Consider the following 24,910-nt stretch of genomic DNA (forward strand, 5'->3'; position numbering starts at 1 on the left):
ACGTCTCTTCTAGCAAGAATTTAACAGAATTGAGGTCAGACAGAACATGTTGAATAAATATTAATAATAATATTAATATAATATTAATAATAATATCTCATGTTCTCTGGCATGAGATCTCATTTCTCCTCTTTTCCACTCTTCCTTTGCCAGAAAGGGAAGCAGAGATAGCTGTAGTATTGACCCATTTCTTCTAAAAATCCTAGGCCAGCACAGATTTCCCAGAGGCTCTCTAGGTGGCTTCAGACTCTATTCCTTTTATCTTCCGGTTCTGTTCGCCGGCTGTAGCGTTTAAATCTCGCGCGCTTTACAAGGATTGGCCACACCGCGGGTAGTTGGCCGCTCGCGTGCAGCTACTTCTGCTCGCGTTTTTCCCCGGGCGAAAGGTTTTCAAATTCGACCAATCGGCGGGCGCGCTCCCACAGCCGAGGTGCGACACTGAAGGGTTAACGGCAGCCAACCGGAGGCGGGTTTTAGAGAAAAGAGCCAATCAGGAGGCCGCGGAGGTGTGCCTGGGGGCTTATAAGGCAGGCCTCGCGGCGCGCGCGGTGGCAGTTAGACTGCGGCGAGTCTGTGTTTTCCAGTCTCTGTGAGGGGTTGCTCTTCACCGGTCTACCTCGCGCAATATGTCGGGCCGCGGCAAAACCGGCGGCAAGGCCCGTGCTAAAGCCAAGTCGCGCTCATCGCGCGCCGGTCTCCAGTTCCCGGTGGGCCGCGTGCACCGGCTGCTGCGGAAGGGCCACTACGCCGAGCGAGTCGGCGCCGGCGCGCCGGTGTACTTGGCGGCGGTGCTGGAATATCTCACCGCCGAGATCCTGGAGCTGGCCGGCAACGCGGCCCGCGACAACAAGAAGACGCGGATCATCCCCCGCCATCTCCAGCTAGCCATCCGCAACGACGAGGAGCTCAACAAGCTACTGGGCGGCGTGACGATCGCCCAGGGAGGTGTCCTGCCCAACATCCAGGCCGTGCTGCTGCCCAAGAAGACCAGCGCCACCGTGGGGCCGAAGACGCCCGCCGGCGGCAAGAAGACCACCCAGGCCTCTCAGGAGTACTGAGGGGCACCCGCGCCGCGGCCGCCCAGTCCTCCCCATGCCACCACAAAGGCCCTTTTAAGGGCCACCACCGCCCTCACGGAAAGAGCTGAGCCACGTCGGGCCGCCGGACGGGCGGGCCGTGCCGCCCGGCTTCCCTCCCTTTGCGCGCCGCCGCCCGGCCCCCCGCCTCAGCGCCCCCGCCCCGCGCCCGCACGGCTCACCGCGTCGGCCTCCGGCCGGGTCCGTGGCGCTCGGGCCTGTCCCATCTCCTCGGAGGAAGGGCTCCAGGTCTCTCGGGCGCCTTCCCAGGGGCGGCCGGGGCGCAGCACCTGGCCGCCTCGGCACTCGTGACTCCGCCGCCCGGCCCTCCGACTCGCTGATGGGCCCCGCAAAGGCCGCCGCGCCTTCTGGAAGACTCGGCGTTCTGCTCTGAGGTTGCGCGGAAGGGGCAGCCGAGGCCGAGAGGCTGGCGACCCTGAAGGTGAGTCCCTCAGCATCTGCAGCCCAGCCGTCTGCTACTTCTCCAGCTTGGTGCTTAGCCCGGGACTTTTCAGACATGACTGTTATTTCCAGGCTTTGGGAAAGACACGGATTGCTTATTTTGGTTTGCTGCCCCCTTTGCTGCCAAGCCCCAGACCCTCCACATCCGATCTCCCTCCATCTTCATTCATAGGCCTGTGCGGTGTGGCCGGGACCTGGCACTTGGTACGTGCACGCCCTTCTTCCAGAGGACTGCCTCCTAGGAAGACGTTTGGGGAGGGCAAAGACCTGGAGGCCGGCTTAACAGCTGGCCGTGTGGACAGCAGTTGTGCTTTCCCTGAAACAGACTGGCAGCCAGGCCTGTGGGGCCTACCTACTCCGCCCCATTGCCCTTCCAGCGACGCAATTTAACAATCCAAGCGCCTAGATACCAGCACAAGTCGGTTAATCCCTGTCTGGACTGAGCCTGTGTTGGCTTCTGAACTGGAATTTTGCAGCTAACTCATCCAAGACTAGAACCTTAGGTATTGGGGAGTTTTAGATGGACTAATTTTATTAAAGGATTGTTTTTAAAAAATGAACCGTCTTTGTGTTGTCATTTTGCAAGGGTTGTAGAGCTGATGACTTTGTATGTTTTGTTGATAGTGGGACTGTTTTGAATAGGCATAGCATTTTAAGATTATGGTTCTCTTTCTTAGTGTTCCTGGGAGACAGTTTGAAATGAAACTATTGAGGCAGAAACGGGGTGTTCCAGGAGAACTTTGGACGTAAAGATTAAAATGTTTTTGGTCTTTATGGTCTCTCTTTAAAATGGTCTCCCCCCACCCCACCCCTATGTCTCCCTTCCATAAAAAAGTCAAAAACTACCTTAAGGACTAATTTATTAGTAGAGTTGGTTACATTCAAAGGCTGTGGTTTGGCCTTTCTCTGAAAGAGTTGAAGTCTCCACTTTTTCAGGAGGTAAGGCAGTCACTAAGGCCCCAACATGAAGCAAGTCCCTGGAAGTCTTGGACCCTGCAGTTCACTCTCCTGGAGTAATCACTCCCCAGTTAGCAGTGAGAATGGGGCACTTGAGAGCCAAGATGTAAGGCACAGGATATGTGACCCAGGCATCTGTGCACTCATAGACCAGTTAGTGGGCATCATTAAGTTGCCGTGCAACATCCAGGATGTTCTTGGCTCCTTTGCTCAGCAACAAGCTAGCCAGGCTGATGCCCAGGTTCTCAGCAGCCAACTGGGCTCCTCGTGGAATGTTCCGGGCAGTGATGCCTACCAGCTGCGGATCATCCTCAGGGCCATCTACATGCTGTACAGGAGAAGGAGGAGGTGGGGTTCAATGAGGATGAAAGTGAAGACTACAGCTCTCATTTATGAACCCCTCATTCCCACCCCCCCCACCCCCCGGCCTCCAGTCTTGGTACCTGGGCAGGGACATGGATGGTAGCCTGCATAGTTTCTTGCATGCTATCTGAGCCATCTAGACTCCAGACTCCTCCAGTCAGGTATAGCTGGAGAAGAAAACAGTGGCCTCAGCATATCAATTGTTTAGAAACCTGGGATGCACAGGGAGAAATGCCACAGTCCCTGCCCTGCTGCCCATTTTCCTACTTGCCTGCCCATCCTTTATATCTGTATGCACAGCTACTGGCACACTGCAGCCTCCTTCCTGCAATGAGAAGTTCCTGTTGGCTTCAAGGGTCCTTAACACCACACTGACCATATCCCTCAGAGATACACAGACCTCTCAGGACAAAACTGAAAAGATGGCTGCAGGCTTAGACCTAGGTTCTCTCCATATACAACATCCAACAAGAATGAGTTATCACTACATATAAAGCACCGATGAGAAATCTCCCAACTACCTTTCCCAGCTTCCCAAGTCCCCAGCCCTTCACAGGTGGAGAACAGGTCCTACCAGGTGCCTCAGGAAGGCCCTTTCAGCAATGCAGCGAAGTAGAGTCTCAGGATCATGCAATACACCCACTAGATCCAAGATGTCCTGGTCTTTGGCTCGGACTTCCACACCCAGGGCCCCCTAGTGGAAAAAACAGCCTAGGACATCAGGCTTGATCTTTCTCCAACCAATGGAGCCAGGATGGGAACCACCCTTCCACTGGTTCCCCAGGGCCTTTTGGACCAGTAGCATCCCAAGGCCTTCCCCTTGCTGAGAATGTTATTCTGGGGGAAGCAGGTATAGAAGGCCATGAAACCAGCTTCTTGGTTGAGAGCAAAGGGAAGGGGGTACATCAATATGTGGCTACTCTGGTCAAGCATACCTGGCCCACAGCATACATGCATTCCTCAGGATGCAAGATCTGTGGAGGAAGAACAGGCAGAAGGGTGGAGATAGTGATGCCTAAAAGGACCTGGCAGTGAGATGGGGCTTCCCTATCAAATAGAAAGCCAGGGTAGGCACAAATAGGAATCTGACCTCTGATTTCCAATCTTCCCAGCTTGTGGTGTTAGAGGTGGGGTGGTCAAGAAGAGAATACAGATGCCCCTAGACTTACAGTGGGTTAACATTCTGATAAGTCCTTCCTAAGCTGAAAACATCACAAGTTGAAAAAGCTTTTAATGCACCTAACCTACTGTGAACATCACAGCTTAGCCTAGCCTACCTTAAATGTGCTAAGAACACATTAGCCTACAGTTCAGTAAAATCATCTAACACAAAGCCTACTTTTATAATAAAGGGTTGAATATCTCTTGTAATTTATTGAATACTGTACTGAAAGTGAAAAAACAGAATCTCAAAGCATGGTTTCTACTGAATGAGTACCGCTTTCACTTCATCATAAAGTTGAAAAATCCTAAATCTAACCATCTTAAATCAGGCATCAACTATACAGGCAGGAAGGAGATGCAAATTTACTGGGGAAGGGGCAAGGGCAGCCCCTACCTGCCCCAGACGGTTCTGCCAGCCCATGCGCTGCAGGCCAGCTACTGCCAGGATGATGGCGCTGAACTCCTGCAGCTCATCCAGCTTCCGAAGCCTGGTGTTCAGGTTTCCCCGCTGTGAAGAGATGCTAAGGAGTACTGGGCAATCTGGAGTGTCATGCTGTTCCCTCTCTATTTGGCTGAATTCTACTCATCTTCCAGTTTTCAGCTTAATGATAATAGCTAACACTTACGTCATACTTACTACATGCCAGACACTTCTAAAAGTGCTTTCCATCTGTCAACTCATTTCATTCTCACAACTCCATGGGGGCGGGGGTATTACTATTATCCCCATTTCAAAGAACAGAAAAAGGATGCTGAGGGGTTAAATCACTTGTCCAAGTCTATAAAACCTCTGAGAAACCTTCCCCGACCCCCAAGTCTATATTCAGATGTTCCAGCTAGAAGCTTCCCGAGAATTTCCTTCTTCATTCATTGGAGCACTCACCACATACTATTTTTAAAATCAGTTTTATGAAATGTACTACATATTCACTGTAAAAATCAAAACAATATAGTAGCCTATAAATAAAAATGGAAGCACTCTCTACCCCCCAGGAGCAGTCACTATTCAGTATCATTCAATATTCACAGTCATCTCTCTGTCTCCCTAAGTAAAATGTAAACTCCATACAGGCAGGGACAGTGTTCACCTTGCTTACCACTATCCCCAGTACCAGGCATTTGCCTGGGTCTAAGAAAACACTATAGGGGCTTGGCGCCCGTAAGACAGTGGTTACAGCACCAGCCACATATACCAAGGCTGGTGGGTTTGAACCCAGCCTGGGCCAGCTAAACGATGACAACTGCAACAACAAAAAAGAGCTAGATATTGTGGCAGGCCCCTGTAGTCCCCGCTATTTAGGAGGCTGAGGCAAGAGAATCGCTTAAGCCTGAGCTGTGACAGCAGCACTCGACAGAGGGCGACATACTGAGACTCCATCTCAAAAACAAAACAAAACAAAACAAAACATTAAAGGATTATAAATGGGTGGGTGGAGGACAGACAGGCTACTGACCCTGTGGACCACTTGCTCTGGAAGCCCTGTCCACTCGCAGGACTCCCAGAGCCATCTAGACCTTGTCTTCCTCCTTGGTTACAGCCCGCTCCCTTTTCTGAAAGGATACAATACTTCTGAATTCCAGATGTGGGAACTTTCTCTGCAGCTGAGCCGCTCTCCTTAGGGAGCTGGTTCCCACCACACTGCCCAGAGGATTAAAATGAGATTCAACACTAGGCAGCCATCATTCCTCTCCTCCTGCCCACATGCCCCCCACCCTCTGCACACACCCTACACAAGGTACCTATCCAGGCTTCACTCACCTCCTCTCTGGCAAGGTTTCTAGGGTCTTCCCAACAAATTTTGGGTGAAAGACAACAGCATCACAAGGGTTTTCCCGCCTAGAGGAGGAAGTAAGTTTACAGAATGGGGGAGATTTCAGTTCAGGTCACCTCCATTCTCTCTCCATAGCCAACTGAGTTTTCTGCCAGGCTCAACAGTCCTCCAGGCAGAGGAAACAGCCCTCAAGGTTGAGGGCAAAGTCCCAAAGGAAAAAGCAAAGGTTTATATGATGCCTACCCCTGCCCAGGCTCCCTTACTTGCAGATGGCGCCAATGGTGAAGGCAGGAGGAAGCACAGTGGGCAGGTCCTTCAGGGAGTGGACAACAAGGTCTACTCTAGAGAGACGGAAGAGGAAGGCAAGGACAAAGTTTGCAAACAGCAGGCTGCGACCCCTTCTCCACCCACCCCCACCTCTATTTCAGTGGTAGTCTAGGGCAATGCAGAGATCAGGCTTCCCAAGACCCCTGAGACCTGCTTTCCTCCCACTCTCCCCTTTGCCCCTTTTCCCCAGCCAGTCTTACAGTCCAGGCAGCTTAGAACCAGGACACCCTCCTTTTCTAAATTCTGAAAAAAGCCACTTACAAGCCCCCCTGAGCCTACCCACGGGTTTAAGCCCAGCAGCCTAGCTGACATCAGGTCTTGCATACGTCGGGGTTCCAGGGCAAGGCTGGGAAGCTGCTATACTCTCCTGTGTTCACTTACTCATTCCTCTCCAGGGCATGTTCCAGCTCCTTGGTAAACAGGCTCTTCTCTCCAATCTGCCGGGGTAGGAAAGAGCCTAGGTGAATCTTCGTGGGGAAGGAAAGATGAAGGTGGACAAGGACTAGGGAGAAGATGTTGTTACCTTAGAGAGTGCAGTATCAAGAATCTTGTCCCCTGTGGTGGACATAGCAACTGAGGAGAGAGAGAATGTGTCAGGTGCTCATTGGTCAGCATTTATTAAGGCACTACTGAGCCCAGCACTATGCTAAAATACATAAGCCCCAGTCCGTGCCCTCTGGGTATGCACAGTCTAGCAGGAAGACCTAACACAATCATAAAAAGACCCAAAGCAGAAGACCTTAAATACCAGGCTACCCCAGATGGTTAGAACTAGAGGTACACGGAGGAGAAAAGAGCCCTCAGAACCAGGAGCAGCCAAGAGAACTTCCAGAGGCAGCAGGACAGGCCTGGTTATAGGCAAAGCCAGAAATGCTGTGTTCTCCCCTCTAGGGGTATTGGGTTTCCCACCGCCTTCCATTCCTTTCCAGAAAACTCACTGATTTCAAACTGCAGGCCAGGGTATAAGGCTTTCAGCGTTGCTACCACACTGTCCGTCTGTATGCGAGCCAGCTGGGGGCAGAGATTTGGGTTAGTCTTGCCCTTTCCTGGCCACTGTCCCAAGCTCAGACTCTCATAGGTCAGGGAGATCCTGAAGGGAATTCCCACTAGGGAATCTGAAGAGCCTGAGAGACTTCTGTACTCCAACATCAAATGTTCCCAGCCTAGGGAAAGATCTCTCCATAGAGCGTAATCTGCCATTCTCCACGGAACTTAACACCCCATTTCCTCATTTCCTCCATGCTGGGAACTAACCCTTAGGACCCCCCAGTTTGTGGTACTGTGAGTACCAAAACTCTTCTGACAAATGGCCTTGATCCCAGTACCTGCACTTACCTGGCTTTTGCGGGTACCCACACGAATCACCCTCATCTTTGGGTTGTTTTCTTCCTGTAGAAAAAGTCCCCAGGTCACAGTCCCCTCTGTGCCTGTGTTTATTTTCTCCTTTTCTGAGACAACGTGCAGTGGCATCAGCCTCATTCACAGCAACCTCAAACTCCTGGATTCAAAACAATCCTCCTGCCTCAACCTCCTGAGTACCTGGTGCCCACCATACAAGCAGATGATTTTTCTATTTTTAATAGAGACATAGTCTCACTCTTGCTCAGGCTGGTCTTGAACTCCTAAGCTCAAGGGATCCTCCTGGCTCGGCCTCTAAAAGTGCTAAGATTACAAGGGTGAGCTACTGCACTGGGTCAGTGCCTAGTGTCCTTAACACCTTTTCCAAGAACCAGAATCACACACAGCCTTGGGAGAAAAGAACCTTGCCCCCTGGCCTCTGGCCAGCTGAGCCTCTGAGGAGAAAAATATTCCAAGAGAGGCCTCTTTACCTTCCTCAGGACTTTCCACCCTCCTCAGGAATCCAGAGAAGCAGACCAGAGGGAAGCAATAGTGGGACCCACTCTTGCTACTGCTACAGTAACTAGGATACTGAGCCCTGAAGCCCACTCTGGCCAAGGCAGTTCTCAGTGGGAGTGCTGCACACAGCCAGGTGGGTAAAGAGATAAGGCCTATATCAGTCTGGCCACAGAAAGGGTGAGGCCTGTAGCTGGCAGGGGCAGGGGGACTGGGGCCACACAGCAAACTTTTGCTGAGTCACACTGGAGGACAGGTCCACTATCCACAACAGATGAGGTACTTGAGAAAACTTTAGTGCCACCCAGATGCCATAGTAAAGGTTGCTGAATCTGGCTGGAACACATAGATGAAGGGCAGGAATAAACAGATCTGATGTTCAATCCTGCTCGCCCTCTTGGCTGGGTGACCTTGGGCACATCATGCCATCATGATGGACCTATTAGTTCATCTATAAAATGAAAAATATTAAAAAAAAAAAAGAAAGAAAGAAAAATATTCAGATTCAAGTCTCTTCTGCCTCAGATGTTCTGTAAGACTATGCCTAATGTCCCCTCACCTAGAATGCTGTCTCTGGTTTTACCAACAAAGAGATATTGGGATGGCAGAGCCCAGGCCAGGAAGTCAAAGGGACACAGCTCTTCCTCCTGCTAGGTTGCCTGGGACAAAGGTATTCAGTGCCAAGTAGGTAGAACTGAGTTTTCTTTTCTTTCTTTTTTTTTTTTTTTGCAGTTTTTGCCAGGGACTGAGTTTGAACCCGCCACCTCCGGCATATGGGGCCGGTGCCCTACTCCTTTGAGCCACAGGTGCCACCCTTCTTTTTTTTTTTTTTCTTAAGAGACAGAGTCTCACCTTGTCACCCTCGGTAGAGTGCTGTGGCGTCACAGCTCACAAACCTCCAGCTCTTGGGCTTAGGCGATTCTCTTGCCTCAGCCTCCTGAGTAGCTGGAAATACAGGTGCTGGCCACAATGCCCAGCTATTTTGTTGTTGCAGTTGGCCGGGGCCGGGTTTGAACCCACCACCCTCGGTATATGGGGCCGGTGCCCTGCTTACTGAGCCACAGGCACCGCCCTAGAACTGAGTTTTCTTCAGTCTAAAACAGAGGTCCTATTTCTTTCCCATCAGACACAGCAGCCACTACAGATGCTGCCAACCTTCCCTGCTCTTAGATCTTCATCTGATGGAGGCTCTTTTGCAGGCAGACATATGGGGCCTCCGTTGCTGGGGGAGGTGACAGCTTACTCTTCTTAGACTCTAATCTACTCCATGTGATCACTCCTCCAACAAATTAACCCTGGGAGACCCTTTGCAAATTAGGCGTGGCTTGAAATACTATTATAAATATGGCCACCAAAATTCTGGTCCATACGAGGAAATCTAAGGTTCTAGAACTGCTAGGTTCAAACAATCCCCTACATTCATTGAATCTGCACAGTGTACTCAAGTCAGATTGTTCCATTTAAAAATAAATATTTATTGAGCATCTCTATGTTAGAGCTCCTGCTTTTGCATATTGTTGTCTTCACAACAATCCTATCAAGTGGGCAGAGCAGGCACCTCTGAGACCATGCTACAGAAGCAAAGGCTGGCTCTGAAGGGGTGAAATCTTTGTCCAGGATCACACAGTTAACAATGGGCAGAGTGGCTCAGGGCCTGTGGCTCAAGTAGCTAAGGTGCCAGCCACATACACCTAAGGTGGTGGGTTCAAATCCAGCCCAGGCCCGCCAAACAACAATGACGGCTGCAACCAAAAAAATAGCCAGGCATTGTGGCAGGCGCCTGTGATTCCAGCTACTTGGGAGGCTAAGGCAGGAGACTTGCTTGAGCCCAGGAGTTGGAGGTTGTTGTGAGCTGTGATGCTATGGCACTCTACCCAGGGTGACAGCTTGAGGCTCTGTCTCAAAAAAAAAAAAAAAACAATGGGCAGAGTTGGAGCTAGAATCCAACTTCCTATTTCTAGTCCAGTACTTCGGAATGTTGTAGACTGAAAAGAATCCAGATCTTCCTACTTCTAGTCCAGTGCTCTGGAGTGTCCGAAAATGAAAAGAATCCTGTTCCTCACCAGCATGCTAGACAGGGGAGATAGATAAGTAGCTGCGCTATCTCTTTCTTATCTCAGTCTGGCAAGGGGCCTCCACTGCTCTATAGTTTGCCAGTGCACAAGCCCAGAGCTCAGCAGGCAGGCTAGGAACAGGAAGCCTCCTCCTCCCCCCTGTAGAGATTCCGTAGTGTGTCTCAGCTAGGGACTTTTAATAGGCTGTGGCTGGGTGACCACTATAACAGAAAAAGAGAAGGCGCTCTTCTAGGATGTTTGTGAGCAGTTCAGTGACTTGGGATCTCTAGCAGAAGTAGGACAGGCTTCCCGATGTGGCTGCAGCCACGTCTCTTGTGCAAGGATCCCGTCTACACAGAGGAACTTTCCCAGGTTGGGTTACTAAATCTAAAGCCGTGCTTGCCAGCCCTGGCGGAAATCCCACCCAGATATCCGCAGGGATGGAGGCTCCTTTAGTGACGATCCCTCTGCTCTTATCCCAGCTTCCACCGTTCACTTATTTCTCCTTTCCTTCCTAAGGGCAACCAAGCTACTGGCCCTTTAAAAAATATTTAGACCAAAAAGAAAAAAATTGTTGATAGCCGTTCCGACCAATAGACAACGGACGATGGCAACCCGGGGCCAATCACTGCACAGCTCGTCCAGAAGCCCGAAGCGTGCTGGTCACCGGCTCAGGACTCACCGCCGTTGCAGCCGCGCTGCTGTTACCAGACATGGCTCCGCTTAGGAAGTAGGCTGGGGTGTCACTAAGGTCTCCCAGGGCCGGGGGAAGCCAGAGCTCCGGCCGGTAGGTACCAATGAACACGTGTAACCAGAGCTGATCCTATGAGCCTCCAGACCGCGAAAGGCGCGCGTCACTTCCGGAGCCCTCCCTCCGAGGGGAGGTGCCTCCCTCTGGGCAGGAATTAGAAAGATTGGGACCAAGCAGACCTGCTAATGCACCTCTTTCCCAGGGCTCATCCGGAGGGTAGGTTCCTTTTCTGTCCCACAGGCATCCTGGTTTAAGATCCAGGCCTGCCACCTCTTTCTGGGCCAGGAATTACAAATAGTCCGTGGTGCTTCCTAGATGCACAACGTAAACTCTTTCTGCTGTACTGTCCTAATGGCTACCCACACTGAAAGGGACAGTTAAGCTGAAGTTGGCAATGCCCAAGAGGAAAAGAAGTATATGTTAACCCCGAAATGCCAGGTTAGAAGGGATCATTGAGCAAACTAACATGTCACTCAGCTTGATTGATCATCTTCAAATAAGGCAGCTACTCCAGAAAGCTCTTCATGCAGAATTCTACAGGTTCATCTCCCTACCTGCAGCATAAGTTTATGTGGCTCTTTTGCTCTCTCTTAGAATTTAGCTTTGCTGCAACCTTGAAGTAGGAACCATTTCTATGATTCGAAAACTGGTTCAGAGAAATTGAACATGATGCCTAAAGGCAAGTAACTGTGGAGTGGAAGCACCACTACCACGTTACTAATGCTAGCAGGGAAAAGACTTATTAGGGAAAGTGCTTTTCCCACCAATATTATTCAATGAATTAAGCATTCATGTACTAACCACTGCAAAAAGAATTGGACACTAATTGGCTCTTTAGGCTTTCCTAATTTAATACCTATATAAAGATGTTATAATCCCTAATGTACACATGAAGAAACTGAGGTTTACTGAAGGTAAGAGTTCTTCTAAGTCAAACAGCACAACTAGGATTCAGACTCAGGTCAGCTGATCCAAAGTCTACCATAGAAGCTGCAAGACTGCCTCTTTTCAGTACTACCTAACACACCTAAGTAGTACCTAAGTACTACCACAATATCCATATTACTTCCAGTATTCTAACCCAAATTATGTAGGGACAGCCAGCAACATAAACTTTTGCTGACAATTTGAAAGAGGGAAAAATGTTTCAATAAAAATTTTCAATTTGGGGCGGCACCTGTGGCCAGTGGGTAGGGCACCAGCCCAATATATACCAAGGGTGGCGGGTTCAAACCTGACCCCAGCCAAACTGCAAAAAAAAAAAATAGCCGACTGGGGCAGCACCTGTGGCTCAAAAGGGTAGGGTGCTGGCCCCATATGCCAAAGGTGGCGGGTTCAAACCCAGCCCTGGCCAAAAAAACTGCAAAAAAAACCCAACAACAAATAGCTGGGCATTGTGGTGGGTGCCTGTAGTCCAAGCTACTTGGGAGGCTGAGGCAAGAGAATTGCCTTAGCCCAGGAGTTGGAGGTTGCTGTGAGCTGTGTGACGCCACAGCACTCTTCTGAGGGCGATAAAGTGAGACTCTGTCTCTACAAAAAAAAAACAACAAAAAAACAACTTTCAATTTGGGCAGTGCCCATAGCTCAGTAGGTAGGGTACCAGCCACATACACCGTATGCTGCCACTGTACACCTAGGCTGGTGGCTTCAAACCTGCCCCCAGCCAACTAAAAAAGGAAAACTGTAAAAAAAAAAACAAAAACAAAAAAAAAAAACCTTTCAATTAAGGACTTTTTATCTTGTTTATTATTAATATCTGGTACTGAGGACATCAAGACACCAACCTATTATGAAGGCAGGCAAAGCACAAGGCTCCCTACCTGAAACCTGAATCTGCCTCCTGCTTGACTATTTCACCCAAAACACAGCCATAGAGACCATCATGACTAAAGAGCAAGAGTCATTTGGGTGCCTCAGTCCAAACTGCTCTTGGAGCTCAGTCAGGAGGTCTTTTGCAGAGGTTCTTCAGTAAATTGAACCAAACTAGATGCCACAGGCCCCACCCATTCCTGGAATAAGGTCAAGACAACATGATCATCAGGAAACACTATGGGAGGAAAATGGAGCTTTAGGAGAGCAGAAGGAAGGAAATATATTAAAGACAGTTAAGACTCACCAGGGGAAGTCCCTAGGAAAAATCCTTCAACTACCAAATTATTATATTCTTTTATTTATAGACTCTGAGAGCAAAGATCCAAGCACAGCCTGGTGCTCTTGGATAGAAGATAAAGCAGCTATTGTACACACTCCAAGGTTGCTGAGGTGCCCTCCCCCAGTGATCTGAAACGATCTACACTGTTAGACAACAAGGAATGGCAGGCTGGCTAAAGAAGGAGACAGGAAAAGCAAGTCCCCTTTAGTCCTCAGGGCTATGGCATCAGAAGAGACTGGAGACCTGGATATGTCTGTCTGCCTTCTGTGCAACAGCCCACTTCAGTCCCGCCACGTCTATCCCACCATGCTCCACTATCACACACGCCTTTTGGCAAGTTGCTTAAGTGCCCCTCCTAGAGTGCATGAGCAGGTCCCGCTGTAGCCCAGCCTCAAGGCTGGGTGTCAGTCTGGCTGTGGGAGGATCGGTCAGCAGAGTCAATTTGTTGAACACACCTCGGCCAAAGTAGTCAGCAATCACAGAGAAGCTGTCATTGGAGCACTTGAGCTGCAGGGGAAGGGGAGAAAAAGAGTAAAAATCAGAACTGAAGTGCTTTTTTCTTAAATGAGGCGCAAACAAGCCCTCCAGTGCTCCAGTGACTGTGTGACACTGGTGGGAGTCCCCTGCCACATCCAGCCCACTCATGCCCACCTGGTGCTGGAACTGATCATGGAGATCTCGTTTCTGTTCCTGGGCCCGGATCATATCCATAACCTTCCGGTTTTCAGGGAGGCAGGTAGGGCAGTCAGCATCACTTTCTGAGTAACTCTCAAAGCAGTGTTGGTGGAAAGAGTGGCCACACAGGAAATGGACAGAGGGCAACTCCAAGGCACTGTTACAGATGCTGCACTTGGTCTTCTGAAAAATCTTTGGACTATAGGCAAGAGAGACCAGAAATGAATAGGGAAGAGTGAGGGCAAAGCCACAAGTCAAGTGGGGAGAGAGGGCAGTTGGAGTGGATGGGCAGAAGTCCTGTTAAGGCCACATAGGCCCTGCCCTGGTTGTCTTAACACCTAAAGGGAATCAAATGAAGGCAACAGCCCTGGCCCTAGAGTGGGTCTCAGCATCCTCCCAGCAAGTCCCAAAAGGACAGTTTTCTCTCTTTCCATTTTCACAGTTGCCACTAAACTCTCTTTCAGGTCTGTACTCAGATGTGATCGTTTCAGTGAAGCCTTCCCTGGCCACCTTATCTAACACTGTTAACACACTTCTTACCCCATTCGCCTTCCTCAATTTTTTCCTCGGAACTTATTCCTGTCTAACACACTAGAATAATTTGCCAGTTTAACATGATTATTGTCTGTCTCTCCTACAATGTAAGCTCCAGGAAGGCAGGAGTTTTTTGCTGGTATTGTTCAGAAGTGTTTGGGACATAATAGGAACTGAGTAAATATTTGTGGAATGAACAAATTGTTCTCTACTACATATTTTATAAGGTTAAGGGAATATAAGACTAAAGAGTCAGGATTATACCTGGTTGATCCTGCCAGGAAAAAAAAAAAAAAGTCAGAATTAATGTCTACTATAAATAATTCTAAATTGTCCACCTTCTGCATTTCAGAATGGTTTCCACCCACATGTAGATGTGTGTTTAGAAAAGGTAAACTAGGCTAGGTTTTGTGGCTCATGCCTGTAATCCTAGCACCCTGGGAAGCTGAGGCAAGAAAATCGCTTGAGCCCATGAGTTTGAGGTGACTGTGAGCTAGGCTGATGCCACAGCAATCTAGGCTGGGCAACAGAGTGAGACTCTGTCTCAAAAAAAAAAAAAAAAGATACAGGCATACAAAGAAAGAGAAATACCTGCTACAAAATAATATCTCCCATAGCCCAATAAATAATGATGTAATGAATGATTCTTTGGAATTTCTCCATTGAAATATTAATAGATCTTGGCTCGGCGCCTATAGCTCAACCGGCTAAGGCGCCAGCCACGTACACCTAAGGTGGTGGGTTCGAATCCCCAGCCCGGACCCGCCAAACAACAATGACGGCTGCAACCAAAAAATAGCCGGGTGTTGTGGCGGGCGCCTGTGGTCCCAGCTACTTGGGAGGCAGAGGCAGGAGACTCGCTTGAGCCCAGGAGTTGGAGGTTGCTGTGAGCTGTAATGCCACGGCACTCTACCCAGGGGGACAGCTTGAGGCTCTGTCTCAAAAAAAAAAAAGAAATATTAATAGATCTTGAAGAATGAAAATGCTCAAATATACTCCATATAATCCTCTGAAAATTATTTAATAACACCCTGAGCGAGCTATGCCCTGAACCCCTCCACCTATCCAGACACTGGGTACCTCGCCTTGAGCTCTTGGATCTCCTGGCGGATGCGGGTGGTCTCCTCTCGGTACCGCCGCACCCGCAGCTCGTCCTGTGCAATCTGCTGACTCTGTTTCTGCAGTTTTTGGACCAGGTAGTCCCTGATGACGGACAGGGTAGCTGTAGAGTTGTGGGCCAGGGTCTGTACCACTGAGATTGGGGTCCAAGAGAAAAGACAGTAAACCATGCAGAATCCTCTGGCTAGAGTTACAGGGCCCTTGCTACACAATCCAACTGTCAGCAGCTTGTTAACACACTCCTTACCCCATTCACCAGTCCCACCCAGCCTGTCCTCCCAAGTACCTAGAAGTGGTGGCATGAGATTTTTGTTTTCGATATGCTTGAGCACAGCTGCTACATACTCCTTACAGTCTTCCTCCTTGCGGGCAAAGTAGCTGAGGGCTTGTTCCCACAGAGAGGGGTCCTGCTCCCCGTGGCGCTCACACACTGCAATCACCTGTCGGTACTGCTCATGCTGCATGTGGTAGTGCAGGATCTGCTGGAACCTGGGGCCAGAACAAGGGCACACCTCAGTGGCTATCCCTGGAAGATTACCTGGATCCTTCCCCTCTCCCTGAAATTCCTCAAACTCTTACAGCTTCCCCTGCTCATAAAGGTAAAGGACCCCATCCTGGAAGTCATGCATCTGGCACAGGACCAGGGCCTTGTCAAAGACGTCACAGAAGCGGCCACTCTTCAGCAGGGAGATGGCCTCTGCATGAAGCTTCTCTTTGACCTAAGGAAGAAGGCAGGTAGAGCTGATGGACAGAAGGGAAAAATCACAAGGTCTCTTAGGACCGCAGCTCTTCCCCTCCGTCTAATTTCCTTTGCATTGAGCATCAGAAGTGAGGTGTTACTGGTGTTGGGAATGCAACCCAAAGCAGTGACAAAGAGGGAAGAATGGAGACAACAAGAACCATTTTTTCTCCAACACCTCCTGAGTTCTGGCCATGCCTCACCTGTGGGTCCTCCTCATGGGCCCAGTTCTGCAGTCGCAGCTCAAGAAGAGTGTCATAGATGCCCTGGGGTGAGTCTGGCTGCACTTCACTCATGTGTTCTAGGAAGGCTTTCAGCTCTCGCGGGTTGTTGGCGAAAATGGGGATGAACTCCTCCGAGTTGGCCTAGGATGGCAAGGGAGGAGAGGGGAGGCCGAGTGAGTGGGCCTGTCTCCAGGAGGCCCTAAGGTGATCCCTGCTGTCCAAAGCCCTTCTTCCTGAGGCCTCACCCTGCAGGCTGGAGCTTCCCTATCGCCTCGGCCTTCAAGGCTGGGCCTATAATCAGTACAAAGTCCCTTCAGCAGCTGTGTTGTCTGCTCCGGTATGTGGTGCATGAGGATCTTGCCATAGCGCTTCATGTTGCTCTCTGCCTGCTCAAAAGGCAGCTTGCCGATGTACTGAAGGGCTTCCTGATAGTTCTGTGGAGGTAAAGGGCAGAGAAGTGCACGCTCCTGCCTCAGCAACTGGGAAGCACTTTCATCATTCCAGGGATATCCTCAAATAGACCTCTGCCTGACTCAAGAGTCTGACCTACCTTAATGTCCTCTAGCTGGATCTTCAAGTACCACTCATGATGTGCATGGTTCTCAGCCAGATAGAGGGCATGGGAGTAGTAGCCAGCCTGCCGGAGGACCTTGATGGCTGTCTCCACATCAAAGTGCACTTCACTCTCACTCTTTGTCTGTCAAGGAGAATGGAGAGAAATGGGCATCTCATGTTAAGACCTCATCTTCATCACCTTAAGATGATAAAGTCCATACTTAGAAAATATTACCCTAGCCTCCCTCTGAGTTTCTGACTAAAAGCCAGAGGTCTTCTTCTGCCTTTACCATTAGAAAGACTTCCCCTCTGGGGGACAGAGGACTTCCCCAATGCCACTTTCCTGGGCTTAGACACCATACAAAGTTTTAGCATCACAAAACAAGAGGGGAAATGACAGAAGACTAATAGGAACAGGTATAATTTCTCCCATTTACAGAACAGAAAGTGCTGGTCCCCAAAGATCGGGCCTTTCCTCTCCCGTGTCTTGCTAAAGAAGGGCAGACTCTAGTCTTATGCTCAGTGGGGCTTCTGGGAATCCCACCACCACCACCCTGCACCTTGATGAATTCCTCCAGCTTTGAGCTATCCTTGAGCTTGGTATAGCAGTTGAGTAGAAGGGTGGTATGGTCAGCATTGGCCAGGGACTGCCGGTGCAGGGTCTGCAGGTAAGCAGTCAGGTTGTGGATGCGCTGGGCATCCAAAAACTTGCGGATCACATAGGATGGCTCCAACTTTCCAATTGTCCTAGGAAGACATGAGCATCAGGCATCTGAATCAGTGTACTCTCAAATTCATGCGCAAAGGAATCATTTGCGGATCTTATTAAAATGCAAATTCTGTTTCAGGGGATCTGGAGTGAGGCCTGAGATTCTGCAATTCTAACAAAAGGTAGTATCAGTGCTACTAGGACCACACTAAGTGGCAAAGCTCTAGATTTTTTTTTTTTTTTGAGACAGTCTCACCCTGTCACTCTGGATGGAGTGCAGTGGCATCATCATAGCTCACTGCAGCCTCAAACTTCTGGGCTCAAGTAAGTTCTTCTGCCTCAGTCTTCCGAGTAGCTGGGACTACAGGCATCCACTGCAATGCTTGGCTAATTTTTCTATTTCTAGTAGAGATGGAGTCTTGCTCTTATTCAAGCTAGTCTTGAACTCCTGAGCTCAAGGGATCTTCCTCCCTCAGCCTCCCACAGTGCTAGAATTATAGGTATAAGCTAGCCACCCACACTTCCAAAGCACTGTTCTTAAACTTGGCTGAAAACAGGAATTCCAGAGAGTTTGGGAAAAGGGCTGGACAGGTTTCTAAAACCTGTTATTAGGGCAGAAAATTCTAGGAATTATTACTAAGGGATGGAAGTATGGAAGCAAAAGACGAATATGTTTCCTTTGAAAGAACCAGGCTAAAATGACTAGTAACAAAGCCTAAGCTAAGTTTAAAAAGAGATAATTGGCTCGGAACCTGTAGCTCAGCAGCTAGGGTGCCAGCCACATACACTGAAGCTGGCGGGTTTGAATCCAGCCCCAGCCTGCCGAAGAACAACAACTACAACCAAAAAAAAAAAATAGCTGGGTATTGTGGCAGGTGCCTGTGGTCCTAACTACTTGGGAGGCTGAGGCAAGAGAATCACTTAAGCCCAAGAAATAGAGGTTGCTGTGAGCTGTGATGCCCGGCACTCTACCAAGGCTGACATAGTAAGACTCTGTCTCAAAAAAAAAAGCTGTCAATAAAATAAAATAAAATAAGAGATAATCATCAGCTTAATCACATTCTGGTCACGTAATATTTGACCCTAAAGTTCCCTTTCCAATAAAATATCTTGTCCTCTCATTTGAAGCATCACAGTTTCTGTAGGAAAAAAGAATAGTTCGGCTCGGCGCCTGTGGCTCAAGTGGCTAAGGCGCCAGCCACATACACCTAAAGTGGTGGGTTCAAATCCAGCCCAGGCCCACCAAAATAATAATGACGGCTGCAACCAAAAAATAGCCAGGCGTTGTGACAGGCGCCTGTGGTCCCAGCTACTTCGGAGGCTGAGGCAGGAGACTCGCTTGAGCCCAGGAATTGGAGGTTGCTGTGAGCTGTGACACCACAGCACTCTACCCAGGGGGACAGCTTGAGGGTCTATCTCAAAAAAAAAAAAGAAAAAGAAAAAAGAATAGTTCTTGGTGAGAGTTCGAGCTCCTACCCCAAATATGGGTTTTAGCTATCTGGCTACCTGTCTCTGCATTAAGAGCTATATACCAAAGTACCCTCAGACTGACCGAATATACTGCTGGACAGCCCCATCATGGTTGCCCTTGCTGTACAGATGGTCTCCATACTGCATGAAGATCTGGGCCAGCCCATCACTGTCCAGATGTTGACTCTTGGCCAAGTTAATTGCCATCTCAAATAGGTTTTTCTTAAACAGCATCTAGAAAGGGAGAAGGATCAGAAAATTGGTAGAAACAGTCCTGAGAAAAAACCTTCCCAAAATGTGCTCATAAAACCCAAGCCAGATGGTCCTGGAATTCCTGTCTGCCTAAATCCTAAATGGAACAAGACCTCCCAGATACCGACACTACCAAATCTCCTAAGGTTCACTGCAAGCAAAGTGAACCCTGAGAGTGGGCTATAGCTCCCAGCCATTACTTCCCTCTAAAACCTTATCCCAGGTCATTTGCCTAGTAATTCTACCCTAAGGAAGTGGAAAAAGGCTGTATCCCATAGAGAAGCAAACACTCCAGCCAAGGTGACTTGGGGAAAGCGTTCCTACAGCTGCTTTTAGGTGCCTGTGGCCATCTCTGGGAATGTGGTGGCCTTGCCTCCAATTTGGTCTGTGTATCCTTCTCCTGCAGTGCGTGGACCCGCCCATCCAGCGTCAGCACGTACAGGGAGCCCCACTCAGCAAGCACATCCACTATGTCCTCAAAGGTGGCACTATAGGCTATGAACTTGTTGCACAGGTCATAGATGTGGAGAATCTGCTTGTCGGAGCTCTGTGAGTTCCTGCCGGTAAACTCTGACCTGTGTAAGAAAGAAGAAAAAGCACTAGATATTTCTACCATCTCTGTCTCAGCTTCTTTTTATTTCCTTTCCCATGGCAACTTTGGCACTGCCATTCTACCCAGCCCAAATTGCTTTGTTGGCCCTTCTGGCAGCTCATCCCGTAACATGCTGCATTGTGCCGACAGTTACAGAAAGAGAACATATTGACCTGCTCTTAGCCTTTAGGGTCCTGTAATTAATCCAGTTAAGATTAGAAAATTAAGTATACTTCATTCATGTAACAACTACTAATCCAACACCTGGTATGTCAAAGCCATTAGAACTGAATAAAAACAGACTAACATTTAAAGAAAGTACATTCATCATGCAGAAGACCCTACCTCCTCCCCCTTTCAAGTGGCTTTCAAAAAAACAAAAATAAGGAACTATGTCCTGCAATTTCCAGCACTTTCCAATTTCTCCACTACTCAATCTCTTGTTCCTCTGCCCAACTTATTTTGACTGGAGAGTAAAAAAAACAATACCAAGTCCAAATTCCCTGGCACATTCTAGTACAGTAGGGCTACCCAGCAAACATCTTAAGCAATAACACACTTTTTTTTCCTCAGTAAAAACATTAACTGAGTCTAGGTGTAAGCACATTCTACATAAAACCTAAGTAGGAGACTGGCAGGACGCAGGTGTTATTTATCTTTATATCACGTGTAAGAAGTTAAATCAAACTAGTTGCAGGCATTAGGATTTTAAATGCAGGTTAATTCTGGGAACAAGTCCAGCCCTCTCCCTTTCCCTTCTCCCCACAGTCCTTACTTGGGAGAAACCTTCCGGTCACGGGAGACAATGACAAGGTAGCCTCTAAACCAGTGGGCAATAAGCTTATGGCCCTCAAAGGCGAAGCAGGGCCCGCGTTCATCAGGCTGGTACAAGTAGACACACTCATCCCCGGCCACAATGAACTGCAAGTCCTGAGAAGGGTCGCTTAGGGCTGAGCAGCGCAGGCCACAACCATGGGTGTCCAACTCCACACGAGGGTAGTCCTTTCCAGAAACTATATAGGACTGCCAGAAGTAAGAAAGGAGTTAAGAGGCTCCCACTGAGGAGATAGCACCTAAGGTTTCAAAAGGGTATTCCCATCTCCATGTTGATGCACTATTTTCCCTCTTAGCATTCTAAGACTTTCCCTTTGGCTTCTTCACTAACTCCCACCTATCTATTAAATATGTAAGCATAGACTACATTTTCTTTCTTTGTATCACTACCTACTACTGACATTGTGCAAGTAAAAGAAGTACAATAATCTTTTACCATTTTATTTATTTATTTGAGACAGTCTCACTTTGTTGCCCTCAGTAGAGTGTTGTAGCATCATAGCTCACAGCAAAGCTCAAGCAATTCTCTTGCTCAGCCTCCCAAGTAGCTGGGACTACAGGCTCTCGCCACAACACCCGGCTATTTTTAGAGACAAGTTCTCCCTCAGGCTCAGGCTGGTCTCCAACCCCTAAGCTCAGGTAATCCACCCACCTTGGCATTCCAGAGTGCTACGATTACAGGCATGAGCCACTGCACCCAATCCTCTTGTACCATTTTATGAAAAGACTATTTCCTGAGAGAGTAAGCTATTACATAAATTAGGAACACCAAGAATCAGAAAGGTGAAAGAACTTGTCCGATGTCACAAAAAGTTTGGGAAAAAAAATTCACATACTGTTACCACAAACCCAGAGTTCTTTTCCTAAATCTAACTCTTCTTAGTCTCCTAAGTAAAAAAATAAAATAAAATATTAAGTTCGGCAAACGATTTAAGCCATATGATGAACATTTTAAGAATTCTACCTCTCCTGTTAATTCTGTACCCAAGGCATCCTGAGCAACAAAGAAACCCTTCCTACCCGTCCCTAAAAGTGGAGGCCTGTTCATACCTGGACATTCTCTGTTGTTACAACAAACAAGTGAGTGGTCTTTCCTGCTTGGCGAAAGGCGAGTCCAGTAACAGGGTAATTGCCCTTGTGCAAAATCTGGGTCTTACTATGACGGTCCCGGGTGATGTCTCCTTTGTTTAGTGTAACACTGCCATCTGTGAAACCTGTAAGAGAACAAGAAATAGCACTGCAGTGAGGCCGAAAAGATCAGAAGGTGAAGAGGAGAAAAAAGACCACTTGAGGCACTCAGAAGCAACAATCTTTCTCCTCACATTCAGTTCCTCCGATGGTTAACCTGAATATCGGTATTCAACGACTCATTTGTTCATTTTCAAAGAACAAAATTAAATGCCTTCCCCTGCCAAACTTTAATATCTCAAGGACCTTCAGTAGTCTCATGGAAACAATGATGATGAGCTACAGAAGCAACTCTGAAAAAATTCTGGCCAAGACGGTAGCTCACGTCTATAATCCTAGCTCTCAGAGAAGCTGAGGCAGAAGAATTGCTTGAACTCAGAAGTTTAAGACCTGCCTGAGAAAGAGTAAGACCCCATGTCTACAAATAAAAACATTAGCCAGGCATCGTGGCAAGTGCATGTAGTCCCAGCCACACAGACGCTGAGGCAGGAGGAGCCCTTGAGCCCAGGAGTTGGACCAGTGCAGTAAGCTACCATGATGCCACTGCATTATCTTAAAAAAAATAAAACTATCTGTAAAGAATCGAGGAGTGTTGGGCAGCGCATGTGGCTCAGTGGGTAGGGCGCTGGCCCCATATACCAAGGGTAGCAGGATCAAACCCGGCCCCAGCCAAACTGCAACAAAAAAATATTCAGGTGTTGTAGCCGGTGCCTGTAGTCCCAGCTACTTGGGAGGCTGAGGCAAGAGAATCGCCTAAGCCCAGCAGTTGGAGGTTGCTGTGAGCTATGTGGCCACAGCACTCTACTGAGGGCAATGAGTTAAGACTTTGTTTTTACAAAAAAAAAAAAAAAAAATCTAGGAGTGTTAGTTTTAAATTCATTTTGCTTACCAATGGCCATAAAGTTGAGATTTTCATGAACAGTCAAACAAGACACAACAGTTGGCTCTGTCCCTGGGATTGCAGGGAAAATTCGAGTGCAGAGTGGATTGCCACCATCTCTCTTCTCCAGGTTCCAGATCTTTACCTATGGATAAACCTCAGAAGCATGAATGCTAGTTACCCTCCAACAAAAAAAATCATTCCCAGACTTTGGATCTACCCTGTTTCCTTTCTGGGACTCACCAGGGGGTTGATGCCCTCTTCATCTTCACCAACAGATGCCAAAATATTGTGTTGCTTCAGCTGATACAGGTGTGTCACCCGGAGTTTGTAGGCCTGGAAGCCTGTAAGCTGTAGGGAGCGTGGCAAAAACCAGATCTGGCCTTCCATATGTATAGGGTTGTCAAGGAGCCTCTTTCCAAGGAGAGATACTTACTTTTAGACTAAAACTTAGATAACAATTATGTAAATATTTCTCTTTAAAATATTCAAAAATGTTTCACACATCATCTCGTGGAACTATGTTAAAAAGAGTGAAAGTGGTCTGGTCAGAGTTTAGCAACAAGAAAAGCATCAAACTCCAGTCCTCGGTCACAACACCAGGCAGGGGAGATAATGACACCTTACACATTTGTCCTTTTAATCCAACTTGGGTTCAATTTTTTGTACAAATACCCTTGTCAAATCGGCACTTACATCCCTTTTACAAATAAGAAAATTAAAGCCCAGAAGAGTTAAATGACTTGCCCAGGATTGCTTTGTTGACAAGTTAGAGAACAGACTTCCTTTTTTCTTCCCTCAGACCTCAGAAGAGCTCTGAACATCTAAAGTAAAAGGAAAGTGGCGCATAGCACGAAAGCATCGGATGAACAGATTTCATTCTAGCTGGATCTCTTCCGTGGTCCAAGGAAGGTAGAGACAGCTCCAGAGCAAGGATATCTCCAAAGACGAGGCTCCCTCGGCCCGAATCGCAGACAGTAATGCCAGGAGGGAGGCAAAGAAACTTGGAAGCAGCAGATCCAGGGGCAGGTGCGGCACTAGGAGCAGCCCCATCATTGCCCAGTGGCTCCTTCACCAGCTCCTTGTCGAAGAAAACGAAGCGCCGCCACTGCAGGTAGGCCGCCATCTTGGCCGATGGCCCCGCCTCCGGGAGCGTAATCACGTGAGCTGATTTGGAGGATCACGTGACGGGCAGCGTCCCAGAGCATGCGCGTACAGGCGCTTTGGCATCGGGTTGACCGGTTCTCTGCTGAGAGAGGCACGGTTACTTTAACAACTCATTGTGCGAATTTGCCAGATCTTAAGGTAACTGCACTGGCTTAAATGCTTAAGAGGTGAAACCTTAGACCACCGCAGCCTCCTCTCGGCATCATGAACCACCCTTCCCAAAATATCTTCCCACAAACCCACCCAGGGCTCCCCCCGAACTATGAGACGCTCAAGGAAGAGCACGAGGTGGCCGTGCTGAGGACGACCCCCAACCCTGCTCCCACCGTGATCCACATCCAGAGTGAGACCGCTGTGCCCGACCACGTCGTCTGGTCCCTGTTCAACGCGCTCTTCATGAACTGCTGCTGCCTGGGCTTCATAGCGTTCGCCTACTCCGTGAAGTCTAGGGATAGGAAGATGGTGGGCGACCTGGCTGGAGCCAAGACCTACGCCTCCACTGCCAAGTGCCTGAACATCTGGGCCCTGGTCCTCAGCCTCATTGGGGCGGCTATTCTGCTCATAGCCATCCCACTGTTCGTCACCCGGTCGCGTGGATAGAGTGGAATCCCTGTCAAGGCTGCCAGTAACCGCCCATCGCTCCGTGCTCTCAGCTCTGTGCCAGCCCCGCCTGGACCCACCCTTCATGCAGCTGTTTATACTCACACGCCTGTCCACCAAGGGGTTCAATAAAGTGCACACATTCCTGAAAAAAAAAAAAAGCTGAAACCGTTACCTGTTAGAGCATCAGTTTCCTCCTCTATGAAATGTTTAGACGCTAAGGGGGTAAGATAAAGAGCTGTCACGCACATTGTGAATCGCAGCCTATGTGCCTAAGTGAGTTATATTTTGTCTTCACAGGACTGTTTGGGAGCATAAATGAAACAGTGCGTGTAAAACAAGTTTTTCAGCTGTAGGAGAGGAAAAACAAATTAGAATTTTATCTGCCAACAGACGCAGATTGTGAGCCATAATCATTTGTTTTTGTGTCCCTTTGTAAG

The 24,910-nt window shown here is 48.6% G+C and overlaps 3 protein-coding genes and 1 pseudogene across 5 annotated transcripts; 2 read left to right on the plus strand and 2 right to left on the minus strand.

Annotated features, from left to right (window-relative positions):
- Positions 1–557: 557 nt before the first annotated feature.
- Positions 558–2,088, plus strand: LOC100959565 (histone H2AX). Its single transcript, XM_003796830.3, has 2 exons — positions 558–1,518; positions 1,711–2,088. Exon 1 carries the CDS (start codon positions 627–629, stop codon positions 1,056–1,058), a length of 432 nt encoding a protein of 143 aa, XP_003796878.1. The 5' UTR covers positions 558–626; the 3' UTR covers positions 1,059–1,518; positions 1,711–2,088.
- Positions 2,089–2,381: 293 nt separating this feature from the next.
- HMBS (hydroxymethylbilane synthase) lies at positions 2,382–10,893 on the minus strand. The gene is made up of 14 exons (XM_003796825.1): positions 10,712–10,893; positions 7,457–7,510; positions 7,060–7,132; positions 6,645–6,694; positions 6,503–6,558; positions 6,058–6,135; positions 5,782–5,859; positions 5,586–5,661; positions 4,417–4,530; positions 3,794–3,832; positions 3,433–3,552; positions 3,130–3,183; positions 2,939–3,025; positions 2,382–2,823 (listed from the first exon to the last, which is right to left on the minus strand). Exons 1-14 carry the CDS (start codon positions 10,742–10,744, stop codon positions 2,650–2,652), a joined length of 1,086 nt encoding a protein of 361 aa, XP_003796873.1. The 5' UTR covers positions 10,745–10,893; the 3' UTR covers positions 2,382–2,649.
- Positions 10,894–12,926: 2,033 nt separating this feature from the next.
- On the minus strand, positions 12,927–23,844 carry VPS11 (VPS11, CORVET/HOPS core subunit). Of its 2 annotated transcripts, XM_012809585.2 has the most exons (16): positions 23,643–23,844; positions 22,947–23,095; positions 22,713–22,848; positions 21,686–21,849; positions 20,577–20,824; positions 19,583–19,784; positions 19,040–19,191; positions 17,339–17,525; positions 16,774–16,920; positions 16,469–16,657; positions 16,203–16,364; positions 15,840–15,979; positions 15,547–15,749; positions 15,222–15,393; positions 13,584–13,806; positions 12,927–13,439 (listed from the first exon to the last, which is right to left on the minus strand). In XM_012809585.2, the coding sequence occupies exons 1-16, from the start codon at positions 23,827–23,829 to the stop codon at positions 13,275–13,277; spliced, it is 2,826 nt and encodes a 941-aa protein (XP_012665039.1). In that variant the 5' UTR covers positions 23,830–23,844; the 3' UTR covers positions 12,927–13,274. The 2 variants fall into 2 exon arrangements, with proteins under 2 accessions (XP_012665039.1, XP_023373095.1); XM_023517327.1 differs by lacking the exon at positions 23,643–23,844 and having other exon boundaries at positions 22,947–23,173.
- A 230-nt stretch (positions 23,845–24,074) lies between these two features.
- Positions 24,075–24,470, plus strand: LOC100959247 (annotated as a pseudogene). The gene has a single exon (XR_001161573.1). The product of XR_001161573.1 is annotated as an interferon-induced transmembrane protein 3 pseudogene (transcript).
- Positions 24,471–24,910: the final 440 nt, after the last annotated feature.

Source organism: Otolemur garnettii, unplaced genomic scaffold (assembly GCF_000181295.1).
Source record: "Otolemur garnettii isolate 467f Iridium unplaced genomic scaffold, OtoGar3 scaffold00108, whole genome shotgun sequence".
NCBI classification, from domain to species: Eukaryota; Metazoa; Chordata; class Mammalia; order Primates; family Galagidae; genus Otolemur; species Otolemur garnettii.